This window comes from Falco cherrug, chromosome 4, assembly GCF_023634085.1.
Source record: "Falco cherrug isolate bFalChe1 chromosome 4, bFalChe1.pri, whole genome shotgun sequence".
NCBI lineage: Eukaryota > Metazoa > Chordata > Aves > Falconiformes > Falconidae > Falco > Falco cherrug.
This window is the reverse complement of record NC_073700.1, coordinates 80,704,826-80,720,013: the sequence shown is the minus strand read 5'-3', so window position 1 is coordinate 80,720,013 and position 15,188 is coordinate 80,704,826. Positions and strand designations below refer to the sequence as shown.

Genomic DNA, 15,188 nt, shown 5'->3' with positions numbered 1-15,188 from the left:
CTTGCTATTATATCACCTCTCCAGTATGCTGCTGCTCTTCAGACCATCTAAATAAGCCTGATCAAGCAGAGCAGGCCATGCACCATGCCATTCCATCTCTTCAGCTTTCTATACGGTACTCCTAGCTGGTTAGTAAGCAGTGCTGTAGTTTACTCATAAAGCTTGCATTATAAATACAATTTCTTCTGTGGTAGATACTTCCAGAAACATATGATATATCAGAAGATGGGAAGGAATACAGACTGGCAATAGAAAGTAGCATTCCTATTCTTTGTCCTGAGTTTAGCCAGCTTGAAAGTGACTGCAAAATCTCACTAACATTAAATAGTGTTGATGAGGGTAAGTATGATCCTGAATTTTGTTGCATTTTGTATGTTTAATGTGCTTTTCTAAACGTTCCTGCTGGTTTCCTTTGGAGAAGCTGTTATGTTGTAAAATGCTTTCTAAAATGTTAAACCAAAATACTTATAGGCTGTATGTACTGCTGCTGAAAGTATGGAAGAATGTGTCCATAAACCATTGCTTGTTGAAGTTAGGAGGTGTTTTTGACATCTATGGATAATAGACAGAATACTGTAATACTTGCCAGATTTATATTTCAGTTCATTTTGTTGACCTGTTGTGTTGCAAGTATCGTATATGCCGTCACAAAGTCCTTATTTTTTACTGTTATTACTGTTTTCTGTAGTACTTTGTCAAGCACAAATCCTGTGAAACCCAGGAGGAGCCTTGCCTAGGCAGACAACCATTTTTATGTCACATTAGCAAGCCTATTATGTCTATCAAACTGGAAAATTCAAAACCATTTTCTTGGGGGTGTGTATGAAGATGTAGAGAGGGGGTTTTGCATGACCAAACACAAGAAAAAAATGCATAATTAATTTATGGCAACGTTTGTGGATAAGTTAGTATCTATATTAACAGTAGTACACAAGATGTGACTTACTTAGAGGAAAACTCACTAATGATTTGTTTTCATTGAAACAGGTAAAGAGCAGTTAGGTTTAAACTTGGCTCTTTCTTCTTGTCATGTGGATCTTCTCCAGAAACCCTGCAATAACGGAATCTGTAGTCAAGCTGTAATTTATTTCACTGCTGTGACAGACTTTGTGCAGGATGGAGACAGAATTACCAGAATTGCAGTCGAACCTATATCCAGTGAGAATTTCCTGTGGAATGGCTATGTTCCAGAAAGTGCACAGGTCGAAAATCTTCATGTTAACCTCTGTAAACTGACCAGAAATATGGCTGATGTTAATGAAGCTTCTGTTTCAGTTGTGACACGCTGACTCATGCCAGGATTTCTAAGTGGTCAATTTTCCATTGTTTGCTTTTCATTGAAATGCCGTGTTTTCATTTGAATTATTTTTTTTTTTTACATTTTAATATTGATATAACTACTCAGATTGATTAAAAGTATAATGTAATATATTTATTAGAATACAAACTAGTATCATAAGATAAATAATATGCCTGATTCTGTTTATTTGCTAATCTGATACGGTTTTACTATGTGCTTCTTTGTTTTGAAGATTACAGTAAAGGATCTGCCCACTGCTTACTGCTACTCATTTACTGACCCTCATATAATTACATTTGATGGAAGGTAATTACTGGATTGCTGCTCTTAACTGGGAACTTTTGTGGGTGTTTTTTGGGTGGCTGTTCTTAGTTAGTTAGTTAAAATCTGTGCTGGTGATAGAAGTTACCTCTAGTTTTCCACAGCTGCACTCTGTATTTTACATTCTTTCTTGGACAGTAAGGATAAACGTGTTTTAGTTAGTAAAAGCTTGCCAGTCATGATGATGTTTGTGGTATTTGTATTTCTAAATGCAGGTTTTGGGGTTGTGGCAAAACAGCGAAGCAAATGGACTGTTTTCCTGTTTAGGGAAGTGGTTGCTGTACAATCTGTTGACCATGAGAAATAGAAAAGTTATTAAATATGAACAGTGATAAAGATTGATTAGCAAAACTCCTACAATGCAAAGGTGTTTCCAATATACAGCATAGTTTCCCTATTTCTGGGTATCAGTATCTGAATTCTTGTAAGGATCAAGTTGCTAGAACCTGTCTGTGTAACATTGTGCTGAGTTCATTAATGGCATTGAAAGTACCTCACTGCTGTCACTTGCACATTACTGTCTGAAGTGAAGACAGCTTCCTTGGCCACAGTTGGCATGTTTTTGGTGTGCTTCTGTCGTTCAAAGTGTTTGCAATTCATGGAAGATGTCAAAACATGCACAGGTTCCACACCTGGGACTTTTATATTCTCTGCTCAGTAGAAACACATTTCTTCAAGTGGAAGGGTAGGAAGAAGAGGATATGTTGCCTCCAAATAAGGATGTTCAGCCCACAACCCGACTCTTCTTGTTAACCTGATAACGGAAATTAAAAGACAAGTTGTGATTGCTTCTCTGATAGCACTGTGGCTAGTAATAATAATAAAGTCACTGGGGTTATCCTGAGCTTGCAGTTCCCCCTTCTGTGGAAGTTGTAGGGGTAGCGTCACTGGGCATTTTAACCATTGATGCATTGTGATCTGGTCTTCTTATGAAGTAATGAGTTACTGTGATACAGTCTGGCTGGAAGCATGGTGCTGTGGGGAAAGAACTTTCTTTTTAAGGGTAAAGTCTGTTGCTACTTCTATTTTACAAATTGAGGAAACAAACCGGAAAGGAACTGTCCTTACTGAATCACAGGGTAATCCTGTGCAGTCCTGGTAGGGTAACCAGCTGCAGTTTGTCTGCTGGCCCATTATACACACAGCAAATCAATACTCTGCAATTAACTGTCAAATGCCATTTATAGCCAAGAGGTGATTAAACTTGCAGCTAAAGTTTAGGGCGTTTTCTTTCTTTTTTTTCTCCCCTGCCCCCCTCTTACCACTGAATCATTAAATTGGCTATTTTAACCTTGCTTCAGGGAACCCTAAGGAAAAAAATAAAAAGGAATTCGTTATTTATGGGTTTTGTCTTAAATAATTTTCATATTACTTCAGAATTTTCAAATCTTTGGGAATAAGCACTCCCCATCTCTATCTTAACAAAGCAGACCTTTTAAAAGTACATGACTTTAGAAATCATTTTGTCAAGGGAAATTACACAGTTTTTAGGAGCTGCCCCCGACATGCACGCTGCTATGCATCTTATTGCTCTTGCTGCATAGGCGTACTGCTGTGGAAACACAAAGGTTAAGAAGTCCCCTCCAGTTCCCTGTCATAAGCACCATTAAAAAAAGACATCAAAGAATGGCAGTGGCTTCATGGTTATGTTACCATTCACAACCATTGTCTACATATACCCCACTTGTGATCCTTCTTTTATTCTGCATTTTTCTGCTATAAAACGGGTGTGGGTTGGGTTGGTTTTTTTGTTGGGTTTTTTTTTCATTTAGAGCTGCACAGAGGAAGATATGATGGTGTTTATTCAGAACAGAGTTGTGTGTTGGTTTGTGGGTTGTACTTTTGGTGTTTCCAATGCAGGAAAATGAGTTGCAGTATCAAAGTTCATGAAATATTAGAAGTCTGTTTTAAGATAAAATTGCTGACATGTGGCGATACAGTTATTTATAACCAAAGTGATATCACATGCTATTCCTTTGATTTCAGACTTTATGACAATTTTAAAACAGGAACATTTGTTCTCTATAAGAGTACGTCTCGAGATTTTGAAGTACATGTTCGCCAGTGGGACTGTGGAAGTCTTCACTATCCAGCATCCTGTAACTGTGGCTTTGTTGCCAAAGAAGGAAGTGATATAATTGCATTTGACATGTGCAGTGGTCAGCCAGATGAGTCACAGCCACACTTATCTGTAATAAATAGAGACACAACAGGAAGCAATGTCAGAATCACTGAATCCTACCTAGGAAGAAAAGTAACAGTAAGTAGTAAATAATTGCTTGTGGACATAATGGTTATCTCAGCCATTATTTTTATCAATTCATATCAACTTCAGAACTAAACCATGTATTTTCTGCAGTTAAGCAATAGCATAATGTTGATTTTACAGTATAGTCCTTTGGCCAGTGTTTTGCTTGTATAAGTGAAGGATGTTGTCTTCAAAACCAAGGATGTGTCAACATGCATACCTTTCTGGAACAGTGTTGTCAATTGCAGTATACAACACTTGCGTGAACGGTGCAGTTTTCGGATTCAATATGCATTTATTTAGCAGCCCTAATGTTCCAAATCGAGGTCTCTGTGTGCTCTGTTTCACTCTTGCCACTGTCATATAGGTAGGCTGTGCATGCAGATAATTAAGTATGTCAGGTGACATGCACAGAATCAGAAGTGTAGATGGTTTCTCTGGAGAATGGAAGCCTCAGATAAAACATTCACATTTGCTTTTGTTATTTTCTGTAGCTTTTCTTTTGTAGATAAGAGTTGCTGTAGGACTCCACTGAACTTCAAATGAAGCAGAATGTAAAATGAAGCCCTCAACTGCTCTTTAATCACTCAGTTGGTCTGGAAGACAAGCTATGAAAACAGATACACTTTTTCAACTTGGATTGCTATTCATATAACACTATTTTAAATATTTAACTTTTATGTGAAGCGCTTCATCTGAAGACCTCAGATAGGAAATATTAAGATGACATTAGGTAGTAGAGAAATTAATAGCATACTGAGGAACCAGAAAAATTAAAGTGACTTGCTCAGATTTGTACAACAACTTAATTATAGAAACTGTATTTGAACTTGCAGTGGATTTTGTTCTTGAGACTTCAGGTATTTCTTCCAAGAGATTGTAAAGTTACCTAAAATTAAATAGTAAATACTTGACGCTATTCTGAGCTACCTAGAACACGTAGGATCAGATTTGCAGGTAGAAAGTGACTCTATATTAAGCTACTAACACAAGGAATCACGTAGCTGAGAAAAAGGAAGCTGAGGAAGGTGCTGCCAAAGAATCTATTCATATTACCAGAATTATCCTTTTCCATATGTTAGCATGCGAAGAGTGAGCAGCCCGGCTGACCTTTGATTCTGTGTGGCTGTCCAGTCACTGAGCTTCCACAATGTACTTGCTAATGATGGATGAAGTTTATGGACCTATAGTGCACCATCTAGCTCCTGCTAAGGTTGAGGTGTATAGGGTTTTTATTTACAGGGCTTCATGAGAAGAATAAATGAAATTTGTCTAATTCAGAATAGCTAGAGCAAGAATTTAATGCGATGTCTTTATATTTCTGGCCTTTTCCAATTGTTCCTTGCCAACAAACATACCTGGTTTTTTTAGGTAAAATAAAAATCATATTTCTCACGATAATACCGTCAATCTCTTTTCAGGTTTTGTTTTCTTCTGGAGCTTTTGTTCGTGCTGATGTGAGTGAATGGGGAATGAGCATAACACTTAGGGCACCCAGTTCAGATTACAGACATACAGTGGGACTCTGTGGCACCTTTGATGGAATTGCAGAGAATGACTATCACACTGCAAGCGGGGTGGAAATCCCAAACCAAGCTAATGTTCCTTTTTCTTTTATTAAGGAATGGAGGTAACAAAATATTTCTGTTTCAATCAAATGTCATTATTTTTGGTTCAGCCTTTCCTTCACACTCAAAAACTTCTTAAAATAATAATAATAAAAACCTTTCTAAATTTTTAAGTTGTTAGAATGCCATAATGACATTACAAAATTAATTTCAGAGAAAAATAAAAATGAAGTGCCAAATTAGTATTTAAATAGTGTGATTTAAGATTAGTTTGAGTAGGTTTTGAACAAAGTATCAGGGTATACATAAAGTATCCACTCCTCTCAGTTCTTCTGTTAAAAATTGCTCTCATGGTTTTATGATTTAACCAGTCTCTAATTATAGCTGTATGCTGCAGATCTGTGCTGTAGAAGTACAAAACAACAACAAGCAAAACAAACATTAATGCTTTACTAAAACGATGAAAATAGTTCCGATACAGTTTAATCTTTTTTCCTTCTCTAGAATTTCACCAGGAGATAGCTTGTTTGACAAGACACCTGCTTCTTTAACATCTTCTAGAAAAATAGCCTTCTGTGACTGCGCACTTGAAGATGCTGGATTACATGGATCAGTGAATAAATTAGAGATAGCTCCTCAGTCAGAGCTTCCTCTATCTTGTAAAGAAAGTAAAAATGGTAGATTTCTTTCTTTGATACCGGGACTGGACATCACTGCTGAGTATCTTGGTCCTATTGATCTTGTCAGAGGCTTAAAGAAACGTTCGTCTGCACTTGAAACGGATTCATCTACACTTCTGCAGAGGAAGGATAATCAAACCAAACTTCACCAAACATCACTAGTAAACACACGTGTCTCTGCAACCTCAGTGGGAAATACTGGTAGAGAAAGAGAAGGAACTTCAAGCTCAGACATTAAAAGAAATTTTCACCCTTATAGTAGGCATCTTCACAAAAGTCAATCTGTTACAAGTAGGAGGAAGCGTCAAAATTACTACGAATACCATCCAGTATTTCTGTTCCAAAGTCTTAGTCAAACAGACTTAGAGGGTTATAGTTATTTTTTCCCAGAGGACCATACCACTGACACAGACCAGAAGTTTCTTCCTTCTTGGCCCACACCTTCTGGCCTCACCAAGTCTGATGCTTTTTTACTATGCCAGCAGGCAATAGCTAATTCCAGTATAGGAAGATCTTGTGGTGGCTTTCTTGGCCGGCGAATAGAGGATGCAATCAATATGTGTGTTAAAGATTTGCTGCTGAAAGATGACCTCAGTTGGGCAGAAGCTTCCTTAGCCCTTCTAGAGAATGAATGTGAGAAAAGAGTTTTAGAAGAAATAAATTACAACCAACAGGAATTTGAAGGGTTGGTTGAGAGTCTGCTTGCTGCACTGAAGTGTCCCAGTCTCTGCAGTGGCAACGGGGAATGTACAGAATGGGGCTGTGCATGTTTTCAAGGCTACAGCTCATATGACTGCAGCATGCTGTCTGGTAAGTGGGGGGGGGAAAATAAGATCTAATTAAGTAATGTTCTCAATGTTTGTGCAACATACGTTTATTTTGCTGCCTTTCTCTTCTGCTTTTGTGTGCTGTCGAGGGTTCCCTGTGGCGGCCCTGTTCGTTATCCAGCAGTTTAGTTTCAGTTTAATACAGCCATAATTGTTTTCTATTCAGCCACCTTGTTTCCAAAAGACAAAACATGGGCTTAGTTTCTGGTATGTCAGATTTAAAAAATTTACCACTCGGTGAGTCTGCCATCCAGCGCATTGCCCCAAGTGATTAGCAATGTTTCCACATGCTGCCTTCTTCAGGGAGCATCTGCCACATCTATCTATCCCCTAATTTTTTATAGTCTATGAGATCCTGTTTATTAACTGTAAGTGGGATGGTTTTGGTGATACTGCATTCTGTAAGCTAACTGTTAGATGTGGTGGGATCACAATTGATGGTGAAGAAAAGAAGAGGTATAGAAAATAGAGCTGGGCAGGGTTGGTGGTTTTTTTCAGTAAATAAGAAAGACATTCACTAAAAATTTGGTTAAGGAGGTACACTGGAAATATACAAAAAGTACTACAAAAGTTAAAACCTTTTCAAAACAAAACCTGTCAATATTGTGTTTTGTGATAGTGTTTTTGTTACCTGTTTAAAAGCAAATAGAGAAAAGAGGTAAGAGAATAATAAGAAATATTTTATTCCTCTTCGAAGTCAAAATACTGATTTTACTTCATAAAAACTATTTTTGGGTCTTACAATGTGTGTCAGTTTATTTCCTGAAATCACTTCCACCTGACATGCTTTTGTTTAGTCTTGAAACAAAAAATTTCCCATTATAAATTATTGCATAACTGTAACCTTTCCAGTTCCTATTACTAGGGCTGGAATTTCATTTAGATTTTATTCTGCAGCTGTGATACGAAGAACCGTGGATGAGAAAGAAATACACATCTCCACAAATGTTGGTTATCGGATAAATATTTTCTCTGCTTCATAATATCCAAGTTCCAACTGAAGACAAAAGTGTAATTTAAAGTTAAGATTCATTTTAACAATAAAAATTGTTTCTATTTATGCCTTTCTTCAGCTGGGTCCAGATTTTGTTGTTTGCATATTTTTCATAGTTAGATAGAGAAATAAACATATTGCTTTATGTCAGTGCATATGAATGAGTTTGACGTTCATTGTCTAATATGTACTTCAAAGATCAGGCTCCAGAAATTACAGAGCTAGAGAATGCTGGGCTCTGCAATATTCGACAGTACGACTGCGCATCAGTGAGAGCTTTTGGACGTGGCTTCAGGGAGTCATTGAATCTGAAATGTGAAATTACCAGATTACAGGTAGGTCTCCCTGAATAGTAACAGTTACATTTTAAACTTCTCAGAGAATAAGGGAAAAATTGTCCATCATATTATTCATTGATGTGGGTACAACCCCATGCTGTAGTGGAAGCTGAAAGCAAAGGCGCTCAGCACTTTACAGCAGACACTCAAGTCTTTGCAAGATCGCAATTTCCTCCATGATAAGAGAAGTACAAAACATAATGGGAATGTTCAGCAGCCGAGAGGGAGATAACAGCATAGAGCAGCTATCCATCAGAAAAGGGCAAGGGCAGCCCTATTAGTAACAAGCAGTACATCGTTGTTCGTTTTAAGTGCTTATGTAGAGGAGTTCAAGTACCACTTCTTTGAGAAAGGACAGCAAGGTTAAAGGCATTACTAGATTTTTTTTCCTCCAGCCTAATGCTTGAAATAGCCCTTTTATAAACATAATAAATCTCTTCTGAAAAGAGAATTTTTGACGTGTTGTCCATTTCCCTGAGGTGGAATACCATGGCAATTTAATGATATGTCAGCTCTATACCTCAGGTTTGAACAGGAGATTAAAAATGTTGCACTGTAAACTAAGAGGAATCTGCATAGAGAGACTGTTGTAACTCAGACCCACAATTTGCTCAAGGCAAGTTTACAAGCAGTTTACAAGTCTTAGCCTGGCATAAACAATCAGCAATTACAAGTTTTTGTGTAGTATCAGATACAAAAATAAAAAAGGCTTCAAAGTAACATTGAGTTTCATTGATGTGACGATGCTGGTGGCAGGCAAGGTGGTGAAAGGAGAACCATTCAATGAGAAAATTTTATTTTTCAGGCAAAAGTTTTCCGTAGCTAGTTTCAGTAGATGCTGAAATTATTTTGATAGATTAAGCAATGGTGGCTATAGATTTTTCTTAAACACAGCATGTATCCACTCATCTGCAAGTTGGCTTGAAATGATAGAAGTCAAGAATAAGTTTACAGTCCATTAGGTTAAAAGACTTTTAGACCAAGCTCACAGTGAGACAATTATTGGGAGTTCACTTATCACAGTTTGAAATGTCTCAGTTTTAACTCATGACAAGGTATTCTGATATAATACTCTTTGTGGTTTTGTATTTGGCTCCCAACTACAAAAGCTTTCTATTTAATCATTTTTATTGGTGATCTTCTCACTGACAAGAGATGGGTTACAAAACGAACACTATTGCTGTTATCTGCAGTTAATGAGGAAGCTAAGAATTTTCTCCTTGAATATATAAAAGAAAGGATGTTTGTTTCTTTAGTTCAGTTTATTTAATTTTCAGACCAGAGTAATAGTGACTATTCAAATGTCAGTGGACTTGAAACAGTATAGAACTCCATGTATTTTGAGGTTAAACTGAAGTGATCAAAATATCATAGAAGAGGCATTTTGACAGAATTTTGAGCTAATACACACTGAGTTTCTTATATTTTATATTTTCACTTTTGAAAGGTTAAATCAAATCCATTGTCCATGGCTGTCCCACCATATTAGGAAGGGTGTAGGTCTTGCGCATGATGCTGAAAGAGGTGATTCAGGGAATTCTGTATTGAAGTACCTCACAGATGCAGGATTACTGCACATCTCTTGATAGAGAGGGTAGGACATGGCCAAGGAACCTATGATTACACAGATTCAGAATTTACTAAGATTTTTGCAGAGGATGAGAGTGTGTTTAACTTCCCCAAAATGAAAAATAAAGTTTTAGTTCCTTCTTATTTACATTGAATTGCAGAAGTTAGTTTTTCGATGAACTTAACCAGCTAGAATGCTAGTAGATCTGAAGGGTTTTTTAATTGGTTTTTGAAAGGTTAGTGCGTTTCTGAAAAGATTATCTGAACTTGCCTCCAGCTAGTAACAAAAGGTTTCTGGAGAAATGGACTGCATCACATTTCAAGGGTTATGGTACTAAATGCACTCAAAATGTCATATTTAGAAATATTTAGCTGTTACACTTTTACTCACTGTGAATTCCTTAACTGAGTATAGGGTGAAAGAAAAACAAAATGGTTGATCGGAGCAAAAATAATTCGTATGTCTTTTCAGCAGAAGTTTTTTATTTTTCTGTTACTTTTCTGTTATTTTTCTGTTGGTTTTTTTTTTTTAAAAAATAAAATGCAAGGCTTTATCAACAGATTGCTCCCTATGTCAGGACTGGCATTGAATAAGTGTCTTGATTGGCTCCCATAACTGAAAAAAATGCACCAGCTCAGTAAAGCCTAGTCACGCTCAAAATTATTTTGGTCTTGCTGTTCTCTTGATTCTGAGTATGTTTGGATTCTTACTTCCATCTAACTTTATTTTCAGTGTGCTTATCCATGTTTCCACATGCTTCAGTCAGATAGTATTATCATCCCTATTCTGTTACCTTGATCCCTCAAGATAGATCTTTGGGTGACTTGTCCTCACTGCAGTTTAGAAGAAAAGTCTATAGGGTTAATGGTGTAATCTATTGGCTTGTGCAAGGGCCTGATGGCCAGCAGCCAGTATTCCCCCAGCACCCAGAATGATACCTGAGCTCTGCCAAAAACCTCATCTGTTCGACTAAAGCTTGTCCTCTCTTTGGGGCAGAGGTGGAGAGGGACAGAGGTGCTTATATATCAGATCAGTGCTGTTAGAGGATCACCCAGTGCTTAACCCTCCCGTTACTCTGCAGCTGGAAGAACTGTGGCCTTGGCAACGCAATGCCAAAGGGCCTTATGGCAGGAAAAACTTCTGTGCCTTTTCATAGTAGCATATCATAGTAGCAGGCTTAGGTAGAAATGTGTGTGTGCAGATAATGGCATTTAGTATTTCCCACTGCATTCTAATCCAGAGACACTAGACTTGTTCAAACGTGGTGCAATACATTTTTTAATTTGATAAAAATATTTTCGTTACGTATTTCACTGAAAAACAGATTTTCTGTTTTAACATTTAGTATATTGATAGACAATGGATTCCTGGAGAACCTCTAACTATACCAGCTGCCTTCCAAAATGCCAGGACTGTCGACTGCCAGTTACCAAATGATGGCCAGCAGTCTGATGTCATGGATCTAGTTGATGATAAACCCATTGCCAGGTGGCAAATAAAGGTACTCACAGAAATTACAAATACTCACAGATATTCCTATAAAATGAAAATGTGTTACGTAGATACTATGATTTTTTTTAATGGTACACTAGAAGTGGAACTCGGCTTGCTTAACTTGAGGTCTCAGTTTCATCACCTAAGCTGAAGTGTTGAGTGCCATTTGGGCGTGTTCTCCTGCAAGGGGACTGGTAGATCTGACCTGGGACCTACAGAGACACATTGTTCAAGACTAGAAGTTAAAGGCCGGGTAGTTACCCTAGAGCATTTCAAATGACATTAGACACATTTATGGGCAGATTGAGCCCAGTCTACATGTACGAATCCCTGTGTGAGGTAGATATGTGAGCTGTCATACAGACTGAGTCAATAAGGTCAATAGACCCTACACAGTATTCAATTTACTGTGAAATAGACACCTACATGTGGCTAGCCAAGTATTTGCCTAGACTTATTGGCAGGATTGACTAGACTTCTGATGGCTATTACGGGAGTTTAAACAGCTAAATGCAGGTGTCTGTCAATGAGTTGAAGTCCACACTGGTGATATGTTGATACCTGGATGTGTTAATCCATTTTTACTGTACATCCTGCAGATTTCTAATGACGGAATCATTTATAGCAACTCTAAAACAATGATTTTATATGATGGAGCCTGTCAGACATGTGAACCACAAGAATCTGGGTTATGTATATTAAAGGTATGTATTTCATTACTCTCTATGTTCATTATGAATATATTTATATTTTACGGCAGACAAAAATCCAGAAAAATCAGCAGAGTGTACCCTGTTCTTTTTTCTTACAGGGACTTGTCATGCACAGGAATTATAAGCACAGAAAGAGAAGCTGGGATGAGGCAATTTTAATTTAAAAAATCAAACCAAAAGCACTTCATATAATTACCACATCAAACCAAACATGCTGTCATTGTTTAGATTTAGAAACAACTTTAATTGTTTAGTGGAAGTGCAGAATTTTATTTGATACTTTACAAAGTCATCCATATTTACTGTTTGATAACCAAAAATTAATTAATGACATTGTCATTTCTCTAAAAGGAGAAAACATGCAACATAGATGGACTTTGTTATGGTGAAGGTGACACAAATCCAACCAGCCCTTGCTTACTCTGCAGACCTGACATATCAAAGTTAACTTGGTCAGTTGTTGAAAGTAAGTTCTAAGTTTTGTTTGTTTGTTTGTTTTTTAACAGCAAGAAGTTGAAAATCTGCTAAGTTTTCAAACTGTTGGAAATAGTGAAGTTTTAAGTTTAACTGTTTCATTTAAGGCCTAGTACTCACTACTTTAGTTTGTAATTTGATCTTGGATTTCATCTGATATTTCTCCTATTTTTGAAAATGTTATTTTGTTTTCCAGACCACACATGTAAAAGTCAGGCTGGGGTGCTCTTTTTTTTCTTGCCCTGCCCCACCACAGTAGCCATTACAAATAACTAAAAATTAACAACTCTCAGCCTAATTGGCACTTTGAAGTCTTTTGATATTTTGCTCAGCTACATCCACAAATGTTTGTCTTCAGCATTAAGGAATAAAAGATATTTTCCAACAAATTACTCTTGATACCAAATAGGAGGAAAACACACAATGAATTAAATGGCTTGTCGTACTTATTAGCTACTCAATATTTGTTTATTATACCTAATATTTATTCCGTCGATGGAATAAAAAAGGAGTTGAAGGGGTTTGGTCACATTTTATTCACATGGATGCAGAAACTGTCAGTTTCGGGGATCTGCTGAGATGTTTTATGATACAAAGCTTGTCCTTTTTTTATCCTTTATTGGTGGTATTTGTTGTTCAGCTGGGAAGGGTCTGGACTTGTTAGGCTGAGTGGTAGGCAATACTTTAAGCTTCTTAGCCTTAGACTGTGCTGTGCTTCTCAAACTTTTTATTACTGCTTTCTAAGGAAATGCAGCTTAGGCAGTTACTGCCTGATCTCTAATACTGCAGCCTGCTAGGTTTGGTCAGACTTCTCTGAGATTGAGAGGACTGGAATATAAAAATACATTTTTGAATGAAGGGTAAGGATAAGGAGAGCCTGCAAAAGAGACTCTGCTAATTTGGCTCTGTATTGCAGAAACCAGTCAGCTGTACAAACCTCCTGCAGAGCATATTGCTTCTGGCCTAGCATTGGGGCAGCAGTGTGAGAGATGGATGGATGTTGTGTGGGTGAATTTACAACTTCAATTAGCAGAAAACTAGTTTTGGTGGTTATAGATGATTTTATTCTTCTAAAACTTCTGAGAGCCAAACACACAGACTGGTGTTCTTGTAAATTCCTTTCCTGCTTTCTTACCTGAAAGTAATGCCTGTAGGAGGAAGCTCTTCTCAGTTTTTCTCCATCCTTCTCCAAGGTACCCCTTTTATTAAGGAGAAATCATGTTCAATCTCCATTGTTATATTTGGAACTTTTATTTAATGTGGTCTTGGGTAAGTGAAAGAGTCTTTCTTGATCATGTAGTATAATAAAAGCTGCCGTTTTGGCTCCCCTTGCCTAGGACAGTTTTGTTGATCTAAAACTTCCTGAAGGCCAGCTGTAAGAATAGGCAAACTAAGTGATTACCTAGAAGTAAAGGAGAAAAGACACCAGGGTTATTGAGAGCAGCAAGGCATCTATAGCCCTTCTGCCTCTGCTGCAGCCACTGAAACCCAGGCTTGCTGCTGCTGCCTTTGCTGCTGCTGCCTCTGCTGCTGAAGTCTGGTTTGATGTGCTATGGAAGAAGGGTGTATTTTATGCATCTTACTTGTTCTTCAGGAACAGCAGAGTTGTTGATGCTAGCTCCTCAGCTTTCTGTTAGCAGGGCAATCTTGGCCCTGGCCAGGTCTCAGACCCCACAGACTCCTGTTGGTATTGCTTCAGTTGCCTAATGCATCCATTAATGTAGGATCTTCTCTGTCTTGCTGCTGGGCAATAGTTCAGCTGTTTGTGTGCTGAATGCCAGAATGCTTTAAAAAAACAAGCAAACCGTGAACTACCAAAGGTATTTTGGCAGTTGGTAGCTGAAATGGGAAGCAGTGGAGATTCCAGAGCACAAAGGATCTCTGCTTTGGGTGGCTGAGGGAACTGGGGTTCTTTAGCCTGGGGAAGAGGAGGCTGAGGGAAGACCTCATTGCTCTCTGCAACTACCTGAAAGGAGATTGTAGTGAGGAGGTTTAGATTGGATATTAGGAAAAAAATCCTCATGGAAGGGGTTGTCAAGCATTGGAACAGGCTGCCCAGGAAAGTGCTTGAGCCACCATCCCTTGAGGTCTTTAAAAGATGTGTAGATATGGCACTTAGGGACATGGGTTATCAGTGGGCTTGGCAGTGTTAGTTTTACAGTTGGACTAGATGATCTTAAGGGTCTTTTCCAGCCTAAATGGTTCCATGATTCAAAGATACACGGCCTAAACAAATACTTGAAAGTATATCCAAGGCTGTTATACTCCAGTCCACTCAGAAACCACATTATGAAAAGAAGACCCACATCTAGGTCCTTAATTTTCCTTCTCCATAGTACAAAGTTCTAGCCTAGAAGTCATAGTTCTTTTAGTTCAGATCTTAGTCTTTGGATATACAAATCATATTGGTCCCTTGACCAAATGGGACATCTCTTGGGGCTTTACTAGTAGCCATCCAGTCTGCCCCATCAACTGAAGTCCATAACATCTCAAGTACAAGTGTTGCATCACTGTTCCCATGGGTGAATGTGCTGGCAAAACTGCCTGGATTAGGAAGTCCTGTATGAGTGGGACTTCTGGTGCCTGTCTTGCTGAATCTTCTCCTGGTTCAGATGTGTGCTGAAGGCCAAGGTAGCTATACATATTCCAAAAAGCCGAAAC

At 38.0% G+C, this 15,188-nt stretch overlaps 1 protein-coding gene across 2 annotated transcripts in view; it reads left to right on the top strand.

Moving 5' to 3' along the window:
- VWDE (von Willebrand factor D and EGF domains) overlaps positions 1 to 15,188 on the top strand; it is a 44,808-nt gene that overhangs the window by 14,171 nt on the left and 15,449 nt on the right. For both annotated transcript variants that reach the window (XM_055710049.1, XM_055710048.1), the window contains 10 exons: positions 195 to 339; positions 988 to 1,202; positions 1,533 to 1,606; positions 3,608 to 3,881; positions 5,291 to 5,499; positions 5,942 to 6,927; positions 8,137 to 8,273; positions 11,192 to 11,347; positions 11,940 to 12,044; positions 12,405 to 12,519. In XM_055710049.1, coding sequence (XP_055566024.1) covers positions 195 to 339; positions 988 to 1,202; positions 1,533 to 1,606; positions 3,608 to 3,881; positions 5,291 to 5,499; positions 5,942 to 6,927; positions 8,137 to 8,273; positions 11,192 to 11,347; positions 11,940 to 12,044; positions 12,405 to 12,519 — 2,416 coding nt within the window. The remainder of the gene's footprint in view (positions 1 to 194; positions 340 to 987; positions 1,203 to 1,532; positions 1,607 to 3,607; positions 3,882 to 5,290; positions 5,500 to 5,941; positions 6,928 to 8,136; positions 8,274 to 11,191; positions 11,348 to 11,939; positions 12,045 to 12,404; positions 12,520 to 15,188) is intronic.